This window comes from Colletotrichum costaricense, assembly GCF_030867565.1.
Source record: "Colletotrichum costaricense strain IMI 309622 chromosome Unknown Scaffold_10.1, whole genome shotgun sequence".
NCBI classification, from domain to species: domain Eukaryota; kingdom Fungi; phylum Ascomycota; class Sordariomycetes; order Glomerellales; family Glomerellaceae; genus Colletotrichum; species Colletotrichum costaricense.
In genome coordinates, this window is record NW_026848239.1 from 1,157,221 (window position 1) to 1,180,593 (window position 23,373).

At 52.1% G+C, this 23,373-nt stretch overlaps 11 protein-coding genes across 11 annotated transcripts; 5 read left to right on the plus strand and 6 right to left on the minus strand.

The window, feature by feature from the left end:
* Positions 1 to 50: 50 nt before the first annotated feature.
* CCOS01_09990 (uncharacterized protein) lies at positions 51 to 1,087 on the plus strand (the record flags this gene model as incomplete). The annotated part of the gene is made up of 3 exons (XM_060458147.1): positions 51 to 394; positions 453 to 638; positions 712 to 1,087. The coding sequence occupies 3 exons, from the start codon at positions 51 to 53 to the stop codon at positions 1,085 to 1,087; spliced, it is 906 nt and encodes a 301-aa protein (XP_060311312.1).
* Positions 1,088 to 1,482: 395 nt separating this feature from the next.
* On the plus strand, positions 1,483 to 2,439 carry CCOS01_09991 (uncharacterized protein; the record flags this gene model as incomplete). Its single annotated transcript, XM_060458148.1, has 1 exon — positions 1,483 to 2,439. The coding sequence occupies one exon, from the start codon at positions 1,483 to 1,485 to the stop codon at positions 2,437 to 2,439; it is 957 nt and encodes a 318-aa protein (XP_060311313.1).
* Positions 2,440 to 2,482: 43 nt separating this feature from the next.
* CCOS01_09992 (uncharacterized protein) lies at positions 2,483 to 3,543 on the minus strand (the record flags this gene model as incomplete). The annotated part of the gene is made up of 3 exons (XM_060458149.1): positions 2,483 to 3,082; positions 3,267 to 3,323; positions 3,382 to 3,543. The coding sequence occupies 3 exons, from the start codon at positions 3,541 to 3,543 to the stop codon at positions 2,483 to 2,485; spliced, it is 819 nt and encodes a 272-aa protein (XP_060311314.1).
* Positions 3,544 to 4,200: 657 nt separating this feature from the next.
* Positions 4,201 to 6,031, plus strand: CCOS01_09993 (uncharacterized protein; the record flags this gene model as incomplete). The annotated part of the gene is made up of 6 exons (XM_060458150.1): positions 4,201 to 4,827; positions 4,884 to 5,091; positions 5,151 to 5,357; positions 5,416 to 5,550; positions 5,620 to 5,829; positions 5,892 to 6,031. The coding sequence occupies 6 exons, from the start codon at positions 4,201 to 4,203 to the stop codon at positions 6,029 to 6,031; spliced, it is 1,527 nt and encodes a 508-aa protein (XP_060311315.1).
* A 98-nt stretch (positions 6,032 to 6,129) lies between these two features.
* CCOS01_09994 (uncharacterized protein) lies at positions 6,130 to 10,515 on the minus strand (the record flags this gene model as incomplete). The annotated part of the gene is made up of 6 exons (XM_060458151.1): positions 6,130 to 7,861; positions 7,928 to 8,340; positions 8,455 to 8,529; positions 8,858 to 8,987; positions 9,071 to 9,257; positions 9,312 to 10,515. 6 exons carry the CDS (start codon positions 10,513 to 10,515, stop codon positions 6,130 to 6,132), a joined length of 3,741 nt encoding a protein of 1,246 aa, XP_060311316.1.
* An 850-nt stretch (positions 10,516 to 11,365) lies between these two features.
* CCOS01_09995 (uncharacterized protein) lies at positions 11,366 to 12,850 on the plus strand (the record flags this gene model as incomplete). Its single annotated transcript, XM_060458152.1, has 5 exons — positions 11,366 to 11,372; positions 11,443 to 11,764; positions 11,823 to 11,914; positions 11,968 to 12,746; positions 12,812 to 12,850. 5 exons carry the CDS (start codon positions 11,366 to 11,368, stop codon positions 12,848 to 12,850), a joined length of 1,239 nt encoding a protein of 412 aa, XP_060311317.1.
* A 188-nt stretch (positions 12,851 to 13,038) lies between these two features.
* CCOS01_09996 (NCS1 nucleoside transporter) lies at positions 13,039 to 14,931 on the minus strand (the record flags this gene model as incomplete). The annotated part of the gene is made up of 4 exons (XM_060458153.1): positions 13,039 to 14,178; positions 14,233 to 14,464; positions 14,537 to 14,704; positions 14,777 to 14,931. 4 exons carry the CDS (start codon positions 14,929 to 14,931, stop codon positions 13,039 to 13,041), a joined length of 1,695 nt encoding a protein of 564 aa, XP_060311318.1.
* A 411-nt stretch (positions 14,932 to 15,342) lies between these two features.
* On the minus strand, positions 15,343 to 15,597 carry CCOS01_09997 (uncharacterized protein; the record flags this gene model as incomplete). The annotated part of the gene is made up of 1 exon (XM_060458154.1): positions 15,343 to 15,597. The coding sequence occupies one exon, from the start codon at positions 15,595 to 15,597 to the stop codon at positions 15,343 to 15,345; it is 255 nt and encodes an 84-aa protein (XP_060311319.1).
* Positions 15,598 to 16,032: 435 nt separating this feature from the next.
* Positions 16,033 to 17,820, minus strand: CCOS01_09998 (uncharacterized protein; the record flags this gene model as incomplete). Its single annotated transcript, XM_060458155.1, has 2 exons — positions 16,033 to 16,944; positions 17,104 to 17,820. 2 exons carry the CDS (start codon positions 17,818 to 17,820, stop codon positions 16,033 to 16,035), a joined length of 1,629 nt encoding a protein of 542 aa, XP_060311320.1.
* A 2,120-nt stretch (positions 17,821 to 19,940) lies between these two features.
* Positions 19,941 to 20,426, plus strand: CCOS01_09999 (uncharacterized protein; the record flags this gene model as incomplete). The annotated part of the gene is made up of 1 exon (XM_060458156.1): positions 19,941 to 20,426. One exon carries the CDS (start codon positions 19,941 to 19,943, stop codon positions 20,424 to 20,426), a length of 486 nt encoding a protein of 161 aa, XP_060311321.1.
* A 509-nt stretch (positions 20,427 to 20,935) lies between these two features.
* CCOS01_10000 (glycosyl hydrolase family 76) lies at positions 20,936 to 22,560 on the minus strand (the record flags this gene model as incomplete). The annotated part of the gene is made up of 3 exons (XM_060458157.1): positions 20,936 to 21,616; positions 21,666 to 22,396; positions 22,470 to 22,560. The coding sequence occupies 3 exons, from the start codon at positions 22,558 to 22,560 to the stop codon at positions 20,936 to 20,938; spliced, it is 1,503 nt and encodes a 500-aa protein (XP_060311322.1).
* Positions 22,561 to 23,373: the final 813 nt, after the last annotated feature.

Below are 23,373 nucleotides of genomic sequence, written 5' to 3' on the forward strand. Positions count from 1 at the left end.
ATGAAGACTGCTACTGTGAGCTACCATTGGACGTACGCGATGAGGATGTAATGTCTGGGATCAAGAGCGGACACGCTGTCGACGTAGAAGCGACAACGAGCTCCATGAGCGGCTTCTTAGCGTTTGCTAAACTCTGCCGGCTTGCAGGCAAGATCCAAGAGTTCAGCTCTCCCCTGAACCTACAGAAGATCGCCTCTGCAGATGCAGAAAGAACTCATAGGTTCTTGGCTCGCGTTGATGCTCATGATCAGGCTCTTCGAAAGTGGCTCGAGAGTTTGCCCGGGGAAATCCAATTCTCAGCAAACAGAAAGAACAAGAGCCACGGGGATATATCCATGGTTCATTGTGTGATTACGTTTTTCCTACACGCAGGATCTCTTATTAACTTGTACCGGTAGGCTTAATGAGTTCCTGGTATGTGATCATGGAACGACATTGTTAATAGACTGCAGATACTTCCTGAACTATCCCAAAGACTCCGCAGAACGAGACGAAGTGGACGTCTCTGGAGCCATCGTTCAATGCATTAATGCTGCACGGGGCTGTATCTACGTCGCTGATATGGTTCGAGACTTGGTGCCAGCTTCACACCATCTGGCTATCTGCATCCACTATCTGACGCTGTCGGGTATCATCCTGTAAGTTGGCGCCTACTTGTGATAGCAATTTCTATCACATTGGCCGCAAATGCTCACAAGGCTTCAACTTCAGTCTTCGAGTGCCTATCGATCGCAGCAATCCAGCTTATTTGGAAGATGCCGAGAAGTGTGCCCGATCGCTCAAAGATCTAGAGCCTCGGTGGTCTGGGGCCAAGAGAAGCCGAGAAATCATTGAGAAATTGCTAGACCGACGCCGCAGTGAGATTGCTGAAGACTCGCTCACCTGTCGTGTTAATGAAGGCCGAAATTCACCCGAGAACGCCCGCAGGGCCGACAAAAGACCCTTTCCTGATGTTGAGGTCGCATCATCCTCTTTGGTTGACGTTGCTAGCGGAATCTGGAATCCCAGCACCACCGACTCCATGCCAGAGACGACGAATTACGATGGCTGTATGGATCCTATGCTTTTTGCTTCGTGGTCAGGATGAATCCACGATAGCTTGTATGGGTATGACTTGAAAGGACTGACCGAAGTAAGCTATGCCACAAGATTGCGCGATCTCGAGCGTGGAGGTTTGGCAGGGAGAGCAGTTCGCTAAGAAGAAGCAGAAGTAAGCACGAAAATCACGAACGTAAGCAATAGTGGGCCGTGCAGCACGGCGCGGCTTCACATGTATTCAGAAGGGCGCTGATTGGTGATATTACAAAGCCATTTCATCATTCTTCATCGTCTTGAATATTGTTATTACAAATATCTACTTGCGTTCTTCAGACATTTGATTCCACAGATACTTGCCAACCGTGATTTTCGACGCTTTAGCACGTCCGCGAGTTTTATCAGATCGTACAGAACACCTAGACGTCTCACGTCAATTCTCCAGCAATGGCCTCAACCCTCCCCCCAAACGGCCGCCTCGTCAATATCGGCACCCACTCTCTAGCTCTCTACGCCCACGGTCCAGAGCCCAACAGCCCCACCGATCCCGTTGTACTCTTTATCTCCGGTGTAGCCAGTGATGCCCTCAACTGGCAAGCTGTGATACGGCTTCTCGGCCCCTCTCAGGTGCGGAGCTACACGTATGACCGCTCCGGCAATCGCCACTCAGACCCCTCACCCAACCCACCAACAGCCGAGAACATTGCCCAAGAACTCGCCCTCTTGATCGAACACGCCCCCATACCTAACCCACTCGTTCTCGTGGGCCACTCTTGGGCTGGTGTGCTCACGCACGAGTATTTTGCCCTCAAAGGCACCAAGCAGGTCGCGGGTCTGGTCCTTGTGGATGCGAACCATGAGACGGCGCCGCTCGTGCTAGACGTCAACGATCCTATTCTCTGGACAAAGATCGCCGCAGGAGTCAAGACATACGACGGCTGGGGGTTGACGACGTCGCATAAACTCACGAAGGAAGAATGGGACGCTTTTATCGCGGAAGAGGCTACAGAGAAGCACAAACTAATTGCGCAGCGTGAGGATTCCGAGGGTTACTCGCAAAGTTTCGAAACGCTGAGGAGTAAGGGCCTGGCAAAGAGGCAGCCGCTTCTTGGGGACAAGCCAGTGTATGTGATTGTGGGCACGCGAAGCAGAGACTGGAGCGGGCTTTACGCTGCGGGTGTCGCGAAGGGGAACGGGACGGAGGAGGAGAGGAAGCATGTGAGAGATATGATTGAGGGCGTTGATGCGAAAACTGAGAAGCTCATGAGAGAGTTTCTGAAGCTCTCTAGAAAGAGTGATATTGTGTTTGCGAAGGAGAGTGGGCATTTTGTGCAGATGACACAGCCAGAGATTGTCGTTGATGGAGTGAGGTGGGTGCTGCATAACCAACCGGCGACTGAGTAAAGAGAGTACCTCTAGTTATCAATGATTCGACTACCTTGAATCCTTAACTGTAGCCAAACTTGCTCTGGTTTGAGAGTAACTTATTCTCTGAATCGTCGTTTCCCTGCTTTCCGTCGATCTTTTGTTCAACCTCGCTTCTTTGTTTCCCCATAGCCGCTACCAAGTCCTTCAACTTGGCCATTTCCTCTGACATCCAAGCTGTGATGGCGACGATATCGGCTCCGCAGTTTACGAAGTGAAACCCTTGCTCGTACTTCAATGCCGCAGCATCGGCACTAAGAGCAAAATGACCGACATATTTCCCAGCATCAAGCCCTGCTTTGAGCACGCGTGTTGACGCCTCCTGAACTTCTGGTATTGAGGCATGGTCAAATGCCACATAACCCATGGATGAAGCAAGATCGTTGGGTCCGATGAATAACATGTCGATGCCGTCAACAGTCGCGATTTCTTCCACGTTCTCTACGGCCTTTCGGCTCTCTATCTGTACGCAAACCATAACGTTGTCGTTGGCGGTAAGAAGGTACTCTCGGCCGGTTTGGTTGAAAGCTGCGGGGGCAAACATAGCTCCCGCGCCTCGAAGACCTTGTGGCCAGCGCGAGGAGGGATACTTGCAAGCGCGAACGATGGCTTCAGCTTGCTCCTGATTGATATGACATCAGTTCAAGGCGGTTTTTTGGCGGAATATGGCAAAGACTTGCCTTGGTCTCGCACATTGGAACCATGATGGCATGCGCTCCACAATCCAAAGCTCTCTTTATCATCCAATGTTCCGAAGCTGATATCCGCACGATTGGAGACGCCCCCGAAGATGAGATCGCACCGACTTGGAGATACATCTGGCTGTCATCGATGTTCCCGTGCTCCGTGTCTATGAGAACCCACTGTATTATAAGCTTCAGTCAGCATGAGAGGTCTGGTAGAGCCAGGCTGTTCACTCACATCCTCACCCAACGGCGCCACTGTCCTCGCCAGGGAGTAACCTGGAAACTCTAGCCATTGGCCAACACTGGGCCCTTGACGTCTCTTCGCGCGCTCTAATGATTCGCGTAGCCTTGTCTTTCCTGATGCATCCACGGTGGGGGACTGGATTTGGCTGGCCATTGTGTGGTCTCCTTCGCGCCTTGCTCGAAATCGGCGTTGTAAGACTTTGTGCGACTCTACTGCTTCATGCGACTCTACTGCTTCATGATAGACAAGATAGTTCAATAAACCTAAAGGGATACATACATGTAAGTTGATCTCTAATCATCATGTTTACAATCTTACAGCCGATCGTAGTCCCCTGGACCGATCATGATCAACGAGCCCATGTAAGCTCGGCCGGATCCCGGGCCGTGGTCTGCTCGTAATCGGAAGAGCTTTGCCTAGCAGATACCTAGCTCTGTACAACGCGGCCACTCTTATCGAAGAATGGCTGTTGTGACCAGGAATGTGGCCTGGGTCGTTATCTCCGGTATCGCGGCTACCGCACTAAGGTACCTTAGCTGGAGTTGCCCGGAAGAGATCCGGCCGAAATATCTTAAGATGGAACCAGGGGCTCAATGGACCAGTAGTCGACTTGATAAGACATGCAGACTGTAGAACCAAGATCAATTGGTCGCTCTTGAATACAGTCATGGATATAAACAATGACTCTCTCTCCGTAGTTGAGTGGACCCTTGAGTTGATCTCGAAGTGGGAATCTGAACAGGGTTGTTCACGAAACTTCACATCGGGCTATTCTTAGCCGCCGCACTTCGACCAACCTCCGTTACCAAGATGGCTTCCGCAGCCGATACCAAAAGGCTTCCTGAAGTCGACGAGACCAGTAAGCCAGACGACATTCTCGAAGGTACCATCGAAGATGCGACCGAATACTCCGACCGTTACTTCCGAAAACTTCGGTTCAAGATCGACCTATGGCTCCTCCCATTGATGTGGGTGTGCTATGGCACGCAGCAAGCGGACAAGACATCTCTCAGCGTCCAAGCTGTTTTCGGTCTGCGAGAAGATACCGGTCTCGTGGGCGAACAATTCAACTGGCTGAGCACAATTTTCTACCTCTCCTATCTCGTCTGCGAGTTCCCAGGAAACTGGTTGATACAGAAGAGTCATACCGGCAAGTTCCTGTCGGTTGTGATGGTACTGTGGGGTGTCGTTGTTCTGTGCATCGCCTTTGCTAAGAACTTTGCGCACCTCATGATCCTTCGAACGCTGCAGGGCGCTCTTGAGTGCACGATCTCTCCGACCTTCATGCTCATTACCGGAGCATGGTATACTTCTCAGGAGCACACCCTGAGGTCTCTGATTTGGGGCACATCCAACGCCGGAATGAACATCATCACCGGGCTTTGCATGTATGGAATCGGATTGCACGCTCAGAAAGACCCGGGTGGTTTGGCTGCAGTAAGTTAAGCCCAGATCCTGCTCACGATCGATCCTTGGCTAACGAACATTCTTAGTGGAAGGGAATTTCTTTATTCCTCGGCGGCCTGACCATCGCGTGTGGAATCCTCGTCTGGTTTATCCTCGGTACGCCCCGCGAAGTCCGATGGCTCAATGAAGAAGAGAAGAAAGCCGCGATGGCCCGCGTCATCGTCAACCAGACAGGTTCTGATCGTCAAAAGAGATCCGAGTTCAAATGGGACCAAGTGTGGTTGACATTCAGGGGTAAGAATTGCCTGCAAATACCTTCAACGACGAGCGAAACCTGACACTTGCGTTTGCAGATCCTCAAACGTACTTCTTCTTCTTCGTTACCATTATCAATGCCTTACCGAACGGAGCGAACACGACCTTTTCGAAACTGATCTGGAAGTCATTTGGGTTCACCCCGCTGGAGACGTTGCTGAAGGGCTCCACTCCTTACTACTGCGTGAGCATTGTCTGGTTTCTAGTAGTTGGATTCGTCACGTTGAAGAAGCCAAATCTCAGATGTAAGTTTGTCAAAACGAGAATTTGAATCCTGCACCAACTGACCACTGGACTCTTTAGTCTTGATGATGATGTTTTCTCTCGTACCAGCTTTCAGTGGCATGATGGCTCTGGCATTTCTTCCCACGGATTCTATGAAATGGACAAGATGGGGAATGTACATCCTGCAGGTCTTTGGTTCCTTGCCAGGTCTCAGTAAGTTTTCCTGCTGTTCACTAATATCGTGTCTATCCCTCGTCAATGCCGAGTACTAACATGATCTAGTGATCTGGACCTTCTTGCCCTCAAACGTTGCGGGGAGGACGAAGAAGACTGTTACATCTACAGTCCTGTTCGTCGCCTATTGTGTTGGTAACGCGGTGGGCGCCCAAATGTTTGTGGCGTCTGACGCTCCAAAGTACATTCGTGGTCTCACTGCTTGTGCTGTTCTCTACTGCGTTGAGTTCTGCAGCATGGCTACCTGGCGTTTCTATTGTAAGTGTCTGTCCGATGCTGCTGTCAATCGGTTCGAAACTGAAAGCTGACTTTTATTCAAGACATCTGGGAGAACAAGAGGCGGGACAGGCTTGTTCGCGAGCAAGGGATTTCCAAAGGGGAGAGTGAGCGTCTTGGAAAGTTGAATGCCGAGGCAGATATGACGGACAGAGAGAACATTCACTTCAGATACAAGTATTAGCCAGCCTTGTCAAGTATCAAGCAGCCTTGGGATCTATGGCTTGCTCCATGACGCGATTTTGATAGGGTAATTTCAGTATACGATCGATTTATAGAAAGTTATGGTTCAGACGGGGTTGAGCCAGTTGTACGGTCAATGCAAGATTTGGTTTCCTCGCTTTCTTCTCCGCGCAAGTTCACGCGGACCTTCCTCGCAGTGTCTTCCATCTCACCCATGGTGGTGGTGCGACTTAAAACACCACCAACATCACGCCCATGCCTAATGGCGGCCAAGGAGCTGCTCTTCCACAATGGTACGTTGCCTCGACTATTGGAGTTACCGAGTGTTGTGAACAGAAACGCGATCGCCGAGATAAGCATCACGCCATGGAGAGCAATCCACGGCCACTCGATGTGGTACAGTACTGTGGACTTGCCCACCTTGCCGTAGTAACTCAAGGAACCGTCCTGAAAACGATCTGTATCTTGGCCACTTTTCAGACTCTGACCCGGCGCATAGTTCCTCCGCATCTCGTTGGTCATGCTTGTTGCTAGGGTGTAAAATGTGCTGGTGATATTGTGCCTGGTCCAAGTCCAGAGACCGTCCAACGCCGGCGGCGTAGCCTTCATCGACCACTTTTCCGCTTCAAACGGCCCGAACGACGCGCCATTGAAGCCAACTGCATCAGATCCCAGTACCTTCTCGATCTCCTCTCTCTGATCCGGAGTGCCTGAAAGATTGGTGCGGAACAAGTCCTGCATGTGCGCGCTCATCGACTTGACAGAGTCTTGGGATATTCGGTAGTAGCCCTCGTTACTGATGTTGGGGAATTCAAGCCTCAGGTCGGTATTGTAAACAGCAGACCAATATTTGTCAAACTCCAGCGTGCCATTTGCTTCTTTGGAAATGATATTTTCTGGTTGGCCGTCCTCGTACTCTGAGGAGCGTTTCCACGAATCCGGATCTCGTCTCGAATCTAGCGCTTCGGTGACGTTCTCCTTGACTTGGTTGCCTTCAACCGCTGAATCGATCCGCTTGACACAGTAGTAGAGCGCGCACTCGGTAGCTTGCATCGGTATGTCTGGCCAAAGTTTGAGTCCGGTCGTAGAGCCCCTGTCCGACTCGCCGGGAGTGAAGCCGGTCGACTTATTGAGCGCCTCCATATCTGGGTGAATGATACTCATTGACCACAAGAGCGTATCCACATCCTTCATGGAGTTGGTTTTGCTAGGGATTCCGGTTCCGAACGATGTGGTCGTGTACTTGTCATCCGAGTAGACGCCCAATGGCTGTTTATTTTCGCATTCTGCGTAACGCCCGTTGTATGGTGGGCAGCCATCGATGTTGGCAATGAAGTGACCGTTTGGAAGGACGAATGCTGTTCCGGGGACTTCATAGCCAGCTAATGTGGTGTTTGCCAACGCAATGATTGCCTGTCCGAACCCCCCGACCTGCTTGAGCTCTGATGTGAGGTCGTTGCATTTGTGGCAGATCCCTAGACTCTTGAATTGGTCCCAGGTGCAGTTGCTCGTAGGGCACTGGATCAATGCCTCCTGTTCTACTTCCCAGCGTGATTTGGATAGCCCATTCAAGATTGCGCCTTGCATGGATAGCGGCGTGTCCGTTGAAACCCAGTACTGCGTCGTGGTAGAGTTTTGCCTCGATAATTCTGTGACCTGTGCTGTGCCCATGGAGTAGGTCTGGGTGCCGGAGTTTAGCGCAAGCGGTCCCTTGTCCGTCTGAGTGCTTCGCGTATAGACAACGCCCTCTCGAACTTGGATAACCTGCTGGGCGAGGGGATCGAGAGCGACGGCAAGCAGCGTCAGGATAGCACCAAGTTGAACGGCGTGACTAGTGCCAAAGTCGTCAGTGGTCGTCTTATGAGACGTTCAAACATGGTGGAGGGGGTAAACTCACGCGCCTCGCGTTCGAAAAATGATCCGCAAGCTTCCAAGAGGGCCGCGGGTGGCGGCGTCGATACGGTCGAAGTCCATGAGCGGCCGGTCTTCGCGGGTGAAGAGGATCCATTTCCACTGCGCTAGACATTCTGAGAGGACGAATGCGACAGCGGCCTTCATCGTTACCGACAAGATCGATACTACTGTGTTGAGTGTCACTCCATTCCATGTGAAGATTGGCTTTCCGTCAAAGCGGGCAAGGAGGACCACCATTGCGGTGAAGGAGATGATGCCGCCGACGAGGGCCCAGTATTCTGGACCCCAGGCCGACCATCGTAGTGAATGAAGCATCACAGGTGTGAGTTGCTCTTGCGACTTAAGTTCTGAATGACGCGAAATGAAAATTGAAGTTTCAAATGTGCGATGGCAGAACTACATATTGTCTATCGGACCCAGGGACGCCGGGCAGCTGAGATTGCCAGTTCCCAGCGGCAAAACCCCTGACTACATGAGGCAACTGCGCGTCTGGAGTGAGATCGCTCTCACTTCAGGTGGTGTCGGGTTGGGATAAAAGTAAGCATTAGGATCCGAACCCATGTCCGTCAGCCCTAATACGACGAGCTAAATTCTTGATTACACCCTGAAGGCACAGTAATAGCTCACTCAAGACGCTATTCCTAGCCTAGCATGCGCATGGGAAGCAAAATCACTGGCCTTCAGGCATCAGCCACAATCTCGCATCGCTAGCGAACAAACGTGTGACACCTTGCGCCTCAAGCATTAATCCGAACGAGCTTGCAGCGGACCGTAGGCATGTCTTCAGATTAATGTGACTGGCTGCCTCGGATTCTAGAGCACTTCACTTGCCAGCAAAGATATTCCCCAGCTTCACCAGTTCGCTCCATCGCTCATCAGGCTGAACTTCGATCGTGGCCTCCGGAGTCAAGACCTTCATCTCCTCAACACTCTTCGTCCCGTACTCGTAGCCCTCAGTGTTGTTCACAAAGTTGACCAAGATTTGAATCCAGCCTTGCATCAATTGCCTTTCGGTGGGGGTCGGACCATGGGTGATTGAAAAGCTACGTTGCGTCAATATGTCAGTAAGAGCGCCTAGCCTATAGATGCCGTGTCCAAATAGGAAAAGAGAGAGAACCAAACTCACTTCCAGATGGGCCTGTCCATGGCATGCGCCACCCCGAAGGAAGCGGGAGCTACCTTCTCGTTGATGAAGGACAGCCTGTAGGCGATCTGGTATCGCCACACGTCTCGAATATCGACGCCGTTGTCAACTAGCGCTTTCGCAAGTGCCCTGGACGGTGCCCGCACTTGTCCGTCCGAAACGATTGATCCTGTGGCATGTAGTCAGTGATACTGACACCAAAAATTGCATAGAGGCTTCTTACCGAATGTTGTTTGCCAGTCTCGCAACTTGTCTGATTCTGGCAGCTTGTACTGTTGGATCGCGCGATCTGTAACGTCTGGAGCGTAGTAGTTTGAGACCTGTAAGCGCAGGGCTTCCAGCGTGGGCTCAGTGGGTGCGTTATATGAAGAGTAAAGAGTTTCTTCGTTGCGAACCTCGCCGATGAGTAATTTGTACCCTCTTCGCTTGAACTCATCTGCGAAGTCCTTGCCCTGGAGGTACTCAATCATACCCGTGTGTATGAAGACATCATCGGTGACGGGCCGGAAGGTGTGGTTTTTCAGTTGGGGAATAGCCTCCAAAAGCTCTTCCACAGTCTTTCCCCGAAGAATAGAGAGCTTCTCCGCTCCTGACACTGAGGCGTCAATCCTAAAGTAGTCGCAAAGCTCGTCGAATTGGCCTTGGACATCGGCAAGAGATTTTGGCTGGGCCGGAATCGCGTTTGAGTCCATGAAGATGCGTTGATATAGTGAAGAGACACTTCCCGTCTTCCGGAAGTCGTAGAGCATCTGAGCTTCGGCGCTGTATGCCCCAGCACTCCGGCCGGCAAGCGTCACGTTCCCCGGATCTCCTCCGAAATGAGCAATGTTGTCTCTCACCCACTCCGCGGCCACTCGTTGGTCCCAAAGACCGAAGTTACCGCCCGCTTCACCGATGCTCTCTTGCAAAAGGTCGTTTCCAGCAAGGAACCCAAACACGTTGAGTCGATACCCGATAGCGACGACAATGGCGTTGAGGCCACCCGTAGTAATCAGCTCTGTTGCATCCATACCCGGCTCCTGCGACGGATCACCCATCTGGAACCACCCGCCGTGAATCCAAAGCTGCACCGGCCATTTCTTGTTTTCTTCGCCTTCTTTGGGAACCGGGGTCCAGATGTTGACAAACAAGCAATCTTCGCCATAGGTGTTTCCACCACCGTCAGGCTTGACTACATGGAACGCCTTCTGAGGGCATACGGACTTGAACTTGGTTGCGTCGTATGCTCCTCCATTATCGTCGGTGTATGAGTATGATGCGGGTAATGGTCGCGGCTTGCGCCATCGGTGCTCGCCAGTCGGTGGCAGTGCGTAGGGAACACCAGTGAAGCGCCTGGACTTATTGTCGAACTGGAGGCCGCGGATCGTTCCCCGGTCGCCCAATCCGAGCTCGATTGGCGTTTCTTGGTATGAGATGGTGTTGCCCATGGTGAGATGATTTTATTACAACTATGATGAGTGCAATGGGTATGGGTAAACATCAAACATTCTCATCTGATGACTGACTGATGAATATGCCATCAACAGCTCCTGCTACGGTTTCGGCGACAGAACTGGGCTCCGGCGGGTCTCCGAGGTCCGTTCCGACATGGGGCCGATAACGCTTGATTCCCTCCCCGCGGGCAGCCAACTGATAAGATATCGTCTCCAGCTTCGGCCGGATCTCCGTCCGATGGGCCGACTCGATATGTCAAGTGGAATGATTGAGTAGTGCCCACGTATGTAAATACTCTGGGGACATTAGCCTAGATACGATGTCACAAGCTTCGGCAAGTAGCTCAAGGGTTTTCATGCTTTTGACGACGAATGAGTAAACTTATATCTACTATTGATTTTGTTTTCACTTGAGCTTGCATTTGCAAAACTGTCTCCAACTAAGTATTCAACTTAACACGAAGAGAGACGACAAAATGGGGAGCCTTGGCCACAGCTCTACTATGGTGGATCTTTCCCATCATATCAATGCCAAGAGCAGAGCCCGTCATCCCTCACCGTTGAAAGACATCATCAAATTCATGGGATATGATGGCATGGTGAGCTTTGCCGGAGGTGAAACGCGAAGCTCCCGATATTTGGGATGAGATGAAATTAACAATAGTAGGATTACCTCATCCGTCCCTCTTTCCGCTTGACCAAGCCAAGTTCAATTGTTTGCTCCCCGAAGCTCCACTTTCAGCCAACCGGCATTCTCTCGAACAAGACAAAAGAGATAGGCTGAGTTTGGAATTCGGACGTGGTTTGTCTGCAGGAGATCTAGACTTGACCCAGTTTCTTCAATATGGTATGTATTCCCGCTTTGGTAACCTTCAGCCGTACTTTTACTTTCGAACAGCGATGTTGACAATTTGCCCGTAGGTTCTGGTGCCGGCAATCGGCAGCTGATAGCCCTCGCAAAAGAGCTAACAGAAAGAGTACATTCGCCCCCTTGCGAGTACGAGTGCCTACTACACCCCGGTAACACCAATGCATGGGCAAAGGTAGTTGGATTACTCTGCGAGGATGACGACTATGTCATAGTCGAAGAGTTTACGTACCCTTCCGCTCAGGCTCTCTGGATCCCATTAGGTATCAAAGCTGTTCCAGTCACTGCTGATGCGGCAGGAATCATGGCGAAGAATCTTAGACATCTTTTGTCGAGATGGGATGAGCGGGAAAGAGGGTCGCGAAGACCAAGAGTGTAAGTGCACCTGCAGACCTCAGCGCTATGGGTCCAGTAGATGATTAACGAGTAACAGACTCTACCTTGTTTCTGTCGGATCAAATCCGACAGGAATCACTATCTCAGCACAAAGACGAAGAGAAATCTACGACATCTGCGTTGAGTTTGGTACGCTCGAACTACTCAGGTTCACCTGCGGAGAAGTTGCTGATAGATAGTAGACATTATCATCGTCGAAGATGATCCTTATTACTTCCTCCAATACCCAGGCTACGGATCGCCTATAGAAACATCATTCACGCCCAAGCCCATCCCAGAATTCCTCAACACCCTCGTGCCCACGTTCCTTTCCATGGACGCCCAAGGCAGAGTCATCCGTCTCGATTCCTTCTCGAAGACCCTGTTCCCCGGACTCCGTCTAGGATACTTCGTCGCCAACCCGGTCTTCACCGAACGTCTCCTCCGCGCAACTGAAGTCGAGACACAGGACCCAGCGGGATTGAGTCAAGCCTTCGTTCTTGGTCTCCTTCAAAAATGGGGCATCGACGGTTATCTCACTTGGTTGCAAAACCTACAGTTCCAGTACCGCACCAGGCGAGACTGGCTCTTGGATGCGTTCAGTGCCCACTTTGACCTTCTGCCTGCGGAGAAGTCGCCTATACCTGAAGCGCAGGGTTTTGTAGTGTGCGTCAAGAACTCCCATGGCGGCAAGGTGAAACCCATCTTCAGCTTCGTCGATCCCGGAGCTGGCATGTTCGTCTGGTGTAAGTTCTACTTTGACGGCATCGACCGCTTCATGGAAATTGAGAAAGCCGGGAAGAGCAAAGATCCAGAGCAGGACTTTGCCAATGAGCTGTGGCAGGCGTGGGCGACGGAACTCGTTCTTCTCACTCCGGGATCGTACTATCATGCCTGGCAGGGGCCTGACAAGATGAGTACTGCCGCTCGAGGTGTTGATCCACGTACGGCGCATTTCCGGTTCTCTTTCGCGACGCCGACAGTAAGTCGATTGATTCTAGCGCCCTTAGGATATTGGAGATCCCTAACTTGGCCCATCACAGAAAGAAGAAATCAGCACCGGGGTCGTACGTCTTGCAAAAGTGATAGCGAGGTATTGGGGATAGAGGGGCTCAGCAGCCACGTCTAGTCAGGCGATGAATGCTATTGCTCAGGTTTTAGACGATTCGAACTCAAGCTAGCTATAATCCACCTTCTACGCGACTTGCAACAAGTGATAGAGTTTTACCAGTACATTCTCCCTTCTCTACATGTAAGTATGGGTATCAAAGCTTTTAAACAGCAATCGAGGGCCCGGGCTTGTTCTTGGACCCGTCATCTTGGAGATGTACCGATCTTCCTTCGATGGGCCCATCAACTCCCTTAGGTCTTTCAAAAGGCGCCATGCCCTTGCTGATCGCGACATCATCCTCGAATGTGCCATAGAGATCAAAGTCATCCTGGCATCCAAGCCTCTGTGGCTTGAAGACAAAGGTCAGGAGAGCGTAGAGCGCTCCAGCCTCCAGAAAACCGAAAATGTAGTTGCCAAGGTAATACTTGTAAAGTCCATCGTTGATCTTGACGTTGGGGTTGACCGCGGCAATCATACCCGGCATGGCGGGGACGAAGCAGACGACCCAAGCGACAAAGGCTCTCCAGTTGAAACCGTAAGTGTACCAGTAGGCTCCCTCCTTGGACCCAGTGTACAACTGGCTGATTTCAATCTTCTGCCGGCGGACGACAAAGTAGTCGGTCATCATGATGCCAGTCAAGGGGCCCATAAAGACGGAGAAACTAGCCGCCACAGACACAAACGTGCTAGCAGTGTTGTAAAACTCCCACGGCTGAACAGCCCACGATAGAGCCGCGGCCAGAAGCGCGCCACGCTTGATAGTGATCCAGGTAGGGAGCAAACCCGCGAGATCCATACCGGCAGCATATCCATTGCCGAGAATATTCTCCGCAATCTGGCCGAGAACGAAGCCCAAACTGCAAAAGAAGGCACCAGCGCGGGCCTTGGAACTGTAGTCGTCCATCATCCACTGCGTGATGACGGTCAACGGGTTCCACATGGGCTCTTCGAGCTCCCAAATCTCCATGGAGGCCGAGGCAGTAAGGATGGCGAAAATGGGCACGATCATGCCCGGGATGAAGAGCGAGAAGATGATACCAGGGACCTGGATGCCTTGCTTGCGGGCAAAACGCGTGAAGTCGGACTGGTTGAGAATACCGGCCGAGATGTTGCCGACTGAGGCGATGATGCCGTAGACCCAGGCCCATTCCTTTGTGAGGAGGGAGGGCTGCTTGGCGCCAGACTCGAAGAGAGGGCCTGTGCCGCCGGTAGTGCAGGCCCAGATCGTGATGCCCATCATTGTGACGAAGACAATGAGGTTGGCCGTGATGACGGGAATCTTCGCTTTCTCAATCCTGATGAGCTACAAAAAGAACATTAGTAAGAGGCCTCAGAAGCTCGAGCGAGGCTTTCTCACCAGGAATGGAACCGAGATCAAGTGGAAGATGACGAATCCCACAAGGTCTCTGGTGACCATGTGCGCGCTCTCTGGGAGCGTGTTCTCCATCATCAAAAAGTTGTAGCTCCAACTGCTAAGCATAGCAGATACGCAGAGACCACCCAGCCAGGCTTGAGAGCCGTACCAGACGATGGATAGCATAATTCGGATCAATTGGCCGATGTAGGCACCGTTCATGCCCAGAATGATTCTGCAGGATTCAAGTTAATTTCACGTGCCGTTTTGCACAGAAAAAGAAAGAATGACAATTTGCTGCGCTTACCTTTGAGACACAGTAAACCCAATGTGCCATTCAGAGCCCATCCATCCGTTACCGATGACGAGCAGACAAATCAGAGCTCTAGCCAGGATCATTAGACCGATGGTCTGCGGGATGGTGAGACCCAGCGACAGCAGGGAAGCCGCGCCTGTCCATGCCGAAATGCAAAGACTGTAAACAATGATTAGCACATCTGGACATAAATGCAGTGAACTAAACTAATGCAGCTTCTACCAGACTTACTTGGAGATGGATCCGAAACCCAGGAATGCCCACATTCCCCACGTTCTTCTGTTGGGAGGCAGAGGAGCGATATCAGGATTGATCCATTTCGTCGTCTCGTATCCGTGCTCATGGTCATCTTGCACCCGAAATCTCTCGAGTAGTCTTTTCGCCATCGTGGCTGACGTAGTCGACGGCGGGTCTTGGGTTGAAAGAGGATCCCCACTCGGCTTCTACACACGATGAGAGTCTGTAATAGATCTCCTGTACAGACAACAATCGACGGTGTCTCAAGAGTTCGTTGAGGAACTCGGACGGAAAATTGAAGATCGAGAACTGTCCCGGTAGCTGGTGCAAATTTTCCAACTCTGCTGAATACTTCGGTCTAAAAGAGCAGATGTGGCTCTTATGTCGGCAATAAAAACACCGCATCCCCCCACACGGAATAGTCCACCCTCCATCCCAGCGGCTTATCAGATTGATCAAGTGGTGCGAGTCCATCTGCAGCTCGACCTTATCAGATTCATAGATCCCTGAAGACCACCCCCAGGGATCTGCAAGAGACTTTTCATTCTTTCCACCCGCTGTCACCAAACGTGAAGCCGATTGTCTCCGAGGTCACATTGGACCCCGCACCTGATCCGTCCATTTTTTGAGGAGGCACTGGAAGAGTAGTAGCTTGAGTTTTGAGATGGAAATGAGGCTACTTGAGGAAAAGACGACCGATGGTAGAAACAAGCTGGCCGATCAGATATCCGCTCTTGGCGCTGGCTAAGAAAGGCTTTAGAGACATATGCGGGAATGCCAAGTGTGCTAACAGCATTGAACGATGATTGGTTCATCCACCATGCCCAAGGCTTCGAATCTGCGGTTGACGTTCTCGACATGCTTTATCAAGATAGCCTGTCATGATAGCAAAGATAGCCAAAGCCTGCGCCGCAACGTGGTCGCCAGGTTCAGAGCTTATGAATCCGAGACAGTGGGTGAACCGTGAAGGACTAGACCGCGTGGGACCCGATCCACGAACAACTGGATGCGCTTGCAGTGAAGCCTATTTCAACGTCAACATGTCCCCTTGGGAGACAATTCTACGAGCTAAGCTAATGCACCCGTTTTGTTTCATATAATCATGCTTATGAGGTGGAGAGAGAGAGAAAGGCCCGGCTCATGATGAAATGCCGCCCGTCGTGCCGCCGCCGCCACAACCCGAACCCTGGGTGAGTTGTTTAATTACCTCACCCACACGCCGGCTGACCTCCCAGTTGATGGATATCGAATCAGATCGGCAAACACTCCCCCGGAAACTCTTGCGCTAAAATCATCCAATTCCACTCCCTCCCTTGATCCCTCGCCTTCCAAACCCGTTCCTCGACAAACATCCTCGTCCGCTCAACCGTAACCGTCTTGCGGTGCGTGCCAATCGAGTCAAAGACGTCGAGCACGGCAGCCCGGTCGTCCGCGTCCAGCATCTCGCAAGCAGCCATGAAGACGGGCCACAGCAGCATCTTGGACTCGGAGGGCGGCCCGCTCGTGTACAGCATCACGTCGTGGGCCTTGCTCAACGCCTCGCCATCCGCGTCCGCTGCGGACCCGGGGAGGCAGAAGAGCCGGTGCAGGTAGAGGAGGGCGCCCGCGCGGTAGCAGGCAGCCTGAGCGCGGAATTTGCGCGCTGAGCGGAAGGAGAGACTGTCTGAGATTGTGGGCTTCCAGGACTCGAGGCGCAGGCGAAGGGAGTCGGCGCGAAGGGCGAGGTTGGAGTAGCCGGCGTCGAGCCAGCTGTCGACGCAGATGGGCGGAGACGATGAACCCCTTTCCTCTGTGCTTGTCGGCGATGTTGCGCTGCCACCGCCCAAGAGGGTATTTGGGAAAGCAGGCTGAAGGATCTGGTCGCGGACCTCTTCGGCTAAAGTGCAGAGCTCTTCTAGCAACGGCATGAGGGTAACGGTATACCCGAGAAGACGGTCTGGCTTGGCCGCTTCATTTTCTAGCCAGACGTAGCTGGGAACTCTGGGACGGCGGAGCTGAATCAAAGAGACGACGAGGTCTTGTCTCGCCAGTGCTCGGAGGTAGTATCTAGCCACGGAAGATACGTCGCCTCCCGTAGAAACGTGGTGGCTGATAAGAGAGGCCACGTTTGATAGGACTGTGGGTATGGTTGCATGGTGTCCTGGTTGTGCCAAAGTGACGAGCTAGACCCTGTGAGCAATTCGATTCGGGTCACTGGGGTGTAGTGGCCCATCCATCCATCTAATGCAAGGTCCACGGGGTTTATGTTCCAGTCTCGAGCAGAAGTGATGGAAACCGACCCACGCAGGAGAAAGAGGGGGCAAAGGGAAACATGAACTCACTTCCATTGCGCACAATCCGAGAAGCAGAAAGAGCGCCTCTTCAAAGTAGTGGCTTGAGGGCTTCATATTCCTCAAGTTTGCGAGGATCTTTGCCCTCCGGTTCAATACAGGCAGCAGCGCCGCGGAAGAGCTGCCGACGTCATATGAGTAGCCAATGGCCGAAATCGTGTCAGCAATCACCACCGGGTCCTGCTGCAGCATCATCACGATGTTGGCGTTCATCTCGCACACGAACTCGTGACCTATCAACAGCTCAAAGGGGTGTCTGTTGAAGTAGACTTCTAGATACGGCTGGTCTGCGACAGGCACCGACCCCGGAGGAAGCAGAGAGAAAGTGCGTGTATCTAGAGCCAGTGTCTGCCGATTTGAAGTTGGCGGTGATCTTTGTGCCGCCAGCGTCGTTGAGCTGCTGCTTGAAGACCCGGCGGAGACGGCTACGGAGAGGAGGTCCGGAGAGCTTGATACAGATCCCGGTACTGAATCCTTTGCTGCCGCGGCGGCGGTATTACTGGCACCAGCACCGGCCGCCAGCAGAGACGAGGGTGAGTGCCTGGCATGCTGTGCAGCGCCGGGTTGCGTCTTATATCCCTGGCACACGAGCCTACGTCGAGCGCAAGTCCCGCATGAGGGGCGTATTTCATCGCACTTGACTTTTGCCTTGCGGCAGTCGATGCAGCCGTTGCGCGAGCGTCGCGTGGGAGGGACCAAGGGCGGCATCTGAACTGGATCGGATCGTCGCGGCTAACTCAACTCCAGTGTGCAGAGAGTAACCAGGGTAGCAGCTGCAGTAACAAAAAGCAAGGCCGTGTGAGAAAGATACAGATAAGAGAGGTGAGGACTGAAGAGAGACTGTAAGATAGAGAGGGTCCTGGATTGTGCCTTACATCCGTTGACGGGCGTCTTGCTGTCGCTCGGATTCGGGATAGAGTTGTGGCTGGCGAGAACCAACGTTCGTTATCACGTTTCCGCCCGCCCCTCCTCCAAGCGAGCGAGCGATTTTCTGCAGTTCTGCAGCAATTTTTTCGCCAAATTTGGGGGGCCCTAGTAGGCTGCTGGCTGCTCAACAGAGAAGACAAGGGTGTAGTTGTAACATGAATGGATGGGCGGCAGGATGCTGCGTGAGTGTGGTGAGCAATAAGTTTTTATCTTATCAGATCATCTCCATCTAGACGATCCAGCCCAACCCCCGCGAGCTGCAGGGATTTCCCGATATTAGTGAGGGGTGAGGATGGTGAGGAGAGCCACTTGCGGCGGTACATCGGAGCTTGCGATCAATTTTGATCGGGTGTACTGTGCATGGAGTAGTAACTGTGGTTCGTCTGGTGTTTTCATGTAATTTTTCAGAGGAGGTCCACTGGAAGATCGATCCATCACGGCCTCGGCATATGTACGTCTGATCACACAAGCCATTCAATGAGCCTGCTGAGATCACTTGCTACAGTTACTTACTTAGGACGGCCAACGACCGACGAGAGAATTCCAAGGTATGGTATGGTCGTTGTAGAAAATTCTGATCATTATCGAACTCTCTTTACATTGGAAAGCCGGATAATTGTTGTCGTCGGCATGTGTCCGCCTTTGAGGGTCGCCATTGTCAACACCCTGGAAATTCTTACGTACAAATGCGCCGTCAACCCAGCGAGTCATTTATTTCAAGCACCACAAACACATTACCCAAAATCTTCAAGAATCTTCAGTGGGCTCTCATTATTTCATCATCGGTAGTGAGCCAGATGACCTTGAGCCCTTTAGCTAGGAGAGATGACTCTGTGAGATCCTACCTAGAGTACCTTCCTGTGAGATCGTACCTCATTATGCTATGACGTCTGAAGCCTTCGCCAAGGCCTCTCTCAGTGAATAAGGTGCTTGGGATCATTTCATTCATTCGAATACTCCAATCGGGTGAAATTTGAGAATTGATGTGAACGTTACCTATTCTTCCAATAGTGATTAGGTTATACACCAGTCGCGGCAATCCAGAGACAGCTGCTGTCTCACCAGGCAGGTCACTCGCTAGATCTATCTGCTGTAAATTGCCGATGTTCAGGGTCCACGCTGCTCACTCAATCGAGCGGGGAAACAGGCGAGCCGGTCCTCACCGGCGCTGGTGTGAACGAACCTCAAGCATCACCACGGCTGCATCCGGTTTCAATCCGCGGAGTCGCAGCACAATGCCCCATTTTCCTGTTTTTCGGGGGACTTTTGCCCATTAGCCTTCTCGAGCCGCCTTGAAACGGTGTGCGCTCTTCATGCTTGATACCCCGCGGAAGACCGACCGGCCGAGTAAAAATACAGGTCTACTCCTTGCTGGTGGTAGTCTAGCGTCGCTGTGGCTGGTCTCACTCCTTCGCCTTGGCAGTGAGACTGATGACATCAACGGTCGATCCCGCGTTCTGGCGTTGCGCTACTGCGGCCGCTACCACCTTACAACCTACACAACGACTCGGAATCAGGCAGCCAGACGTGTCAATACAGTGATTTCAGTCGTGACGGCAACGGACAGCCACTCGTACTGCCTATTTGGGATGGTTTGGTCTATGCTGTGCCACAGCCGATGTCATTTGGCATCGCGCTGGTTTGGCACTATCTGAGGCGGAGATGGAGGATCACTAGGGGTAGTGATCAACACTGTTGTCTCTGCCGTGTGGCCTGAAGCACTTGGGATGACGTTCTAGAAGTCTAGTGCTTTAATTTTGAATGATAAAGACTCAGGCAATTCCTCGACTCAATTTGATCGCAACAAGTTGTCAATTTGAAAAAAGTCTCTATTAAATCACGACTGTCACAGAATCATAATTCGTCTATCTTCAATCAAAGTCAAAGGAAACCCCACCAACATGCCCGCCATCCAAGTCGAAACCAGTACCGCTGCTCGCGATGTCGCAAAGCTCGTCGCCCGCGTTACAACCTCAACTCGTATCGGTAGAACCCGAAGCGGCGTCAGAGTCATCGGCGGCGGCATCATCGCAGCTATCGTCGTCGGCGTGGTCATCTTCCTCGCCGTAATCATCATCGGTGTCTGTCTCTTCCGCCGACACAAGACCCAGAGCAAGAGACGTCAGCAGGAGATGAACAAATACTACGGCGGCGACGGCCGGTCCAGCATCGGCACTGACGCCCCTCCGCCCGGCCCTGGCTACGGAAACAACAACACCAGCAACGGCTATGGCTACACCCAAGGTTACGGTCAAGGTCAGAACCAGGGCTACGGATATGCGCACATGGCTCAGCCTGGTGAGGCTGGATATGTGCCACCGAGCAACGGCGGCGTAGCTCCGATGGCACCTGCTTATACCGCCAACCATGTCACGCAAACGAAGTAATGATGTACGGAAGAAAGTCACGATACTGAAATGAGCGAGGAGAGATGTTTTATATAATACGATGATGTTTTGTAATTATAGTGCGATACCCAAGGCCTCATGAGTTGTAATAATAAATATATTTAGTTGAACTTATGCAAGGTAGTTCCTAACGATATTCCCTCGCAATCGTCAATTTTGATAAGCAATTGAAGTCTATCTCCTGTGTTCACATTGTCTCAAGCAAGACTGAACTGTATACGTGGCCATGTGTAAGTTTCGTTGTAATGATCTTAGCGGCTCGCCGAAGTCATCGTTGGGAGGAAGCACAATCTCCGGCATGTGTGCTTTAGAATTACAAAAATCTTAGGAAGCAGGGCTAATTTGGATCTCTCTTCTTAAATTCATTGCATTAAACGCCATACGCATGCTGCTGATGGATACTCATATTCTCACAAGCCGCAGGGCTAATTGAGTGGTTTTCCTATGATTTTCCCCGGCTGTTGACGGGCTTCTTCCTCAAGACATTCCTAGCTTTGCGAGCTGACTATTTTCGCCGGTGCTACACTCTCCACCGAGTTATCAACCTTTTCAGTCATAGGGGGAGCTTTCCCTTTACCCTTCTCTCCTTCTGTCCACTCTTGATACCCAAGCGACATCCAAACCCAGATCCCAATAGCGCTCGAGAGAACCACAAACGTCAAGATGCCGGCGCCAGCACGGTCACCGGTAGTCAGGGGATCAAACTCCTTGAACGGATTCGAGTTCATTCCCGCATTGGGGTCGCCCTTTGAAGTGCCACCAGTGGTATTCGTAGCAGGAGGGGCCACTTCCAGCAGACTCTGCACCGCAGCCAACACGTTCATAGCCTCGCCCGCGCCAGAAGTCTTGTCGACAGCCGGGTCGACAAATACGCCCTTGTTCCAGTAGAATCCGCAGGCGCGACCCGAGGCACCGCCGGTACACTGCTTGATGGCTGATAGAGTGGAGTTGCGCAGGACCGGAAGGATGAGGTCGCGGGTCGAGGGTACGAGTTGTGTTACTACAGTCATCCAGCGATGGACGTATCCCTTGAAGCTAAGCATGTCTTGGGAACAGCGGCCGGTCTCGAATTCGCAGGGGATTTCGTATGCGACGCCATCGGCGAAGAAGTCTTCGATGGCGCGGTTTGCGAGGGCTTCGGTGCGGTCAAACCATTTCTGCTCTCCCGTCTATGGAGGGTCAGTATCTCGACTGATATATGGACATAGAGTCACTTACATGATTCGCCAAAAACGCACAACCTTGCATCAATACGGCAATATTGTATGAGAAGGTTGCCTTGAAGATGTTGGTGCAATTCTTCGGCACATGAGCACCGTCGTAGACTCGCCAGTTCTCGTGATCGATGTAGTTTACCGCCCATAGCCAGTCCCATGTCTGTTCGGCGTAGCGAGCATACGTATCGTTGCCGGTATAGCGCGCGAGTCTAGCACCGATGTTGAAGAAACACCCGTTTGAAATTGTGTTTTTATAGTCGTAACCCGTGTTAGTCCTGGGAACCTGCCACCGCATACCGCCGCCACATGTCTCGTCGTGCCTCTCCGGGTCCGCCTGAGTCGTCCAGACAGCTTGTGCGAGCGCAAGCCACTGTGGTTTATCTTCCGGGGGGTCGGGAAATTTGTTCTCTGCTGCGAGCATCGCCGTCATGCCCCAAAAACCTTGGTCGTCGTTGCCGAGAGAGGCGGTGTGGTTCCGTGGCATGTAATCGCGGCCTTCTCCGACTTGATGGAGCATGCCTTCTGTAACGACGTGGTTGTAACTCTCGTCGCCCGTGTAATACCAGTAGTCGACGTATGTTCCCATCATGGCGCCACCCTGCCACCAGTAGTAATCACCTTGGCCCGAATCTGGTGGTCCTGGCAAGATGCCGGGAATTTCTCCCGTCTTGTTTCCTTCGTAAAACTTCATAAGATCGTATGCGAGTGTACTGGCCGTCGTGAGAATATCATCTGGATAGTGGGGGTTGTTAGACTCTCTGGCGTTACACGGGCTGTGGTGCGTTTTGGTCCTTCCTATGCGTACCTCGAGTGTCTATTGAGTACGCCGCCTCGGCAGCCCTGGAGAATGCCCATAACGCCAGCGGCACTGCGCTCGGGATATGGGATGACAGCATTTTGAGCGAGTGATTAACTTGGTAGCCCTAGCCTGGGCTTTTATGGTAGAAAAATAAAACGAGCGACTGGTCAAGCGGTGAGTGTACGATCAGTGGTTCATGGTCGGAATCTGCCCAGTGCAAGTGACGCTGGAGAAGATGGGGCGCAGATTTCGACACCTCCAAACCGATGGCCCGCGTGCTGGTTCGAAGAGATGCACACGAGGGAGATCTTGTGTTATAACAGTCGTTCCGCTCGTAAATGGAAAAAAGGGCGCAGTTCCTGGAGGATTCGCTTAACGCAGGCTAAGTGATCTTTTACCGCCGGGGTCGAATTTTGGACGTTATTATTGTTCAACTTGGTACGTTTTGGGAGTAGGCTGCTGCTTGTGGACGAGAACAACCTTGGGAATCAACAAGGAGGATCAGCAAAGTTGGAATTATCTAGGGAGAAGCGCAGGCGAACGACCGGAAGATGCGGAAAGCAGCTAGAGCAAGTTAATCTGGGAGAAAATCCGGGGAAGAGCATATTGGCGGCAGTCATGCTACTTTTGTTCCCCTTTCGCGCATCTTGGCGCAGATGTGGACTCCTCACGAGCATCCTCTCAGGATTCCTGCTGATTCATGGCTTTGCCTTGGCGACATGGGACCAAGTTCCAACTGGAAGCGAACGAGATGGTAGCGGGTTTTCATCCGTCAGGGTGCACAAGAGGAGAATATTGAACCTTGGAACAGCCAGGCCTGAGGTATGCTTTCAGGAAGGACAATGACGCGGTGGAAAAGCCAGAAGAACAACACCAAGAGGCTACTAAAAGGCACCAAGAGGCACAGCTC